The sequence below is a fragment of the Salvia splendens genome, unplaced genomic scaffold, assembly GCF_004379255.2.
Source record: "Salvia splendens isolate huo1 unplaced genomic scaffold, SspV2 ctg713, whole genome shotgun sequence".
NCBI classification, from domain to species: domain Eukaryota; kingdom Viridiplantae; phylum Streptophyta; class Magnoliopsida; order Lamiales; family Lamiaceae; genus Salvia; species Salvia splendens.
In genome coordinates this window covers 14,646-16,762 of record NW_024599382.1, presented here as the reverse complement: position 1 = coordinate 16,762, position 2,117 = coordinate 14,646, and the positions used below count along the sequence as shown (strand labels likewise).

The following is a 2,117-nucleotide window of genomic DNA, read 5'->3' as shown; positions in this document are numbered from 1 at the left end:
ATAATAAACCAACTCATGTGATATCCTAACTTCCGTTTCCGATGTAGAGATGTGGTTTGACCCAGTTTCTTTGGTGGTTGGTTTTGATAGTTTTTCTTTGCTTCATCTTATATATTTAGTCGGTTTTTTCCACTTGATAGTACGGAGGATCTCGACTCGTGGGACCTCTATTTTGCATCTTCATGTTCTTGTTTAGATCTTAGTCACTTTTGGGCTAAGATCATGTTTTTGGAACATTACATTTTGATCTTATTTACGGGTTGAAGGTCTGCCTAAACCTCCCACCCACAAATGGCGTTTTTTTTTATATAAAAAAAACAACTCATAATCTAATTAATACTCAATCATTAATTAATCAACTAAAAACTCTATTGTCTGGTAATCGAGTATGGCGATATCGTTTGAGCCCTACTCTTTCTCTTCTCCAGAAATCTCTGCAGCGACCTCTTCATCGACAGCCCGGTCGCCGCACTATACACCGGCGAATTCATCGCCGGAAAATTCTTGCTCGATTTTTCCTCCGTTTCTCGGTTCGCCAGCGATATGATCGCTCTCGCCTGCGCCATAATTAATTAAAATTAGCCTCATTATTATCGGGCAAATGGCTTCACGCGCAACTTAACTTATTCTATGCATATAAAATAAAATAAAATTGATTTGAACTTTTTACCTGAAGCTCCGTTGCATCACAACAAGCCATTTTTCCATTGTAGAAAATTGTCAGCTGCTGCTTTTTGTTCGAACTCTCGTCGTTCAAATCCAACCTTTTCAAGTAAACACAAAAAGAATTACTCTCTCCGTCCCTTCAATTTTGTCACATTTTTCAATTTTCCATACATCCCTTCAATTTTACCATTTTTAGTAATGAACCTCATATTCCACTAACTCACATTTAATTATCATAAAACTAATATATAAAAATAGAACCCACTCTAGATAACTTTTTCAACTCACTTTACATTACATTTCTTAAAACCCGTGCCCAGTCAAAATGGAAGTATTAGTCAGAGAGGGAGAGGGAGAGTTACATGGAAGGCGTGACGAGGCGAAGCTCCAAATTGCAGTTGCGCTTCATGATGAAGAGATGAATCCAATGAGGGTTTGTTTGTAACTCTGTGTGGGAGAGAGAGAGAGGAGAGGGGAGTTTGAAGGAGAAAAGGAGCGGTGGTTTTGATTCTTATAAATAGGAATTTGAGTGAGACACGAAACGCCTACGGAATTCTGCCTCCTACAAAAATTAAAAAAATAAATAGGAAAAGAAAAAGACAGCAGTTTAAAAGCGAAATAAAATAAATATGTATCACGTGTTACATGAGTTAACTAGAATTAGCAATGCTCTCTTTATTTATGTACCGCTTCTCTTCCGCAATTTCCCACGTGGTTTACTTAAGTCGGCCTCCACTTTCTCTCCTTTCGCCTATTTTCTCTAAACTCATTTTTAGTAAATTTTTGTGTTTTGAGAATTTGGGATAAATTGGATTTTAGTTACGTAATTATGTGGGCAATATTATCCGTGCCGTAATTACTTGAAGTGAGAAATATATTTTAAGAAAATTAAATTACATTTTTTTAGTATGAGTTGTGCTATAATTAGTTGTAAACTGTGGAATACTATTATTATCTAAAAAATTGGAAATGTGTAAAAGGCTATCTATGAGAATTGAACTAGTCACAAAGTTAAAATTTACTTTTTTTATAACTAGATAGCAATTCAGCCTATTACTTATGGGGTTTCATAATTAAATCAATTTAATTAATCTTAAAGTTTTCATGTCACGAACTTATGATTATATGAAGAATTGAAGTTTTTTTTTTACTATACTTGAAGTATCTTATTAACGAACTTAAAATGCCATCTCAGTTAATTGTATCGGGACTTAGTTAATTTTGCCTTGATATTAGTATACATTAATCTCGTGGTGATATACATATATTTTCCAAAAAAATGCGATATACTATAATATTACTAATAACGACAAACACAAATGTTTATGTGTTATATTTATAATTAATTGCTCATAAAAATGTCGATAAAATCACGTTTATTAGTGCGTTGGTTAAGATAAAATTCTTTTATATGGGGTTTGGCCGTACTTTTTGGTTTAATCTTAAGTGTT

The 2,117-nt window shown here is 33.7% G+C and overlaps 1 protein-coding gene across 1 annotated transcript; it reads right to left on the bottom strand.

Moving 5' to 3' along the window:
- Positions 1 to 212: 212 nt before the first annotated feature.
- Positions 213 to 1,131, bottom strand: LOC121791079 (protein TIFY 5A-like). Its single transcript, XM_042189128.1, has 3 exons — positions 1,029 to 1,131; positions 671 to 764; positions 213 to 557 (listed from the first exon to the last, which is right to left on the bottom strand). The coding sequence occupies exons 1-3, from the start codon at positions 1,073 to 1,075 to the stop codon at positions 369 to 371; spliced, it is 330 nt and encodes a 109-aa protein (XP_042045062.1). The 5' UTR covers positions 1,076 to 1,131; the 3' UTR covers positions 213 to 368.
- Between the last annotated feature and the right edge of the window lie 986 nt (positions 1,132 to 2,117).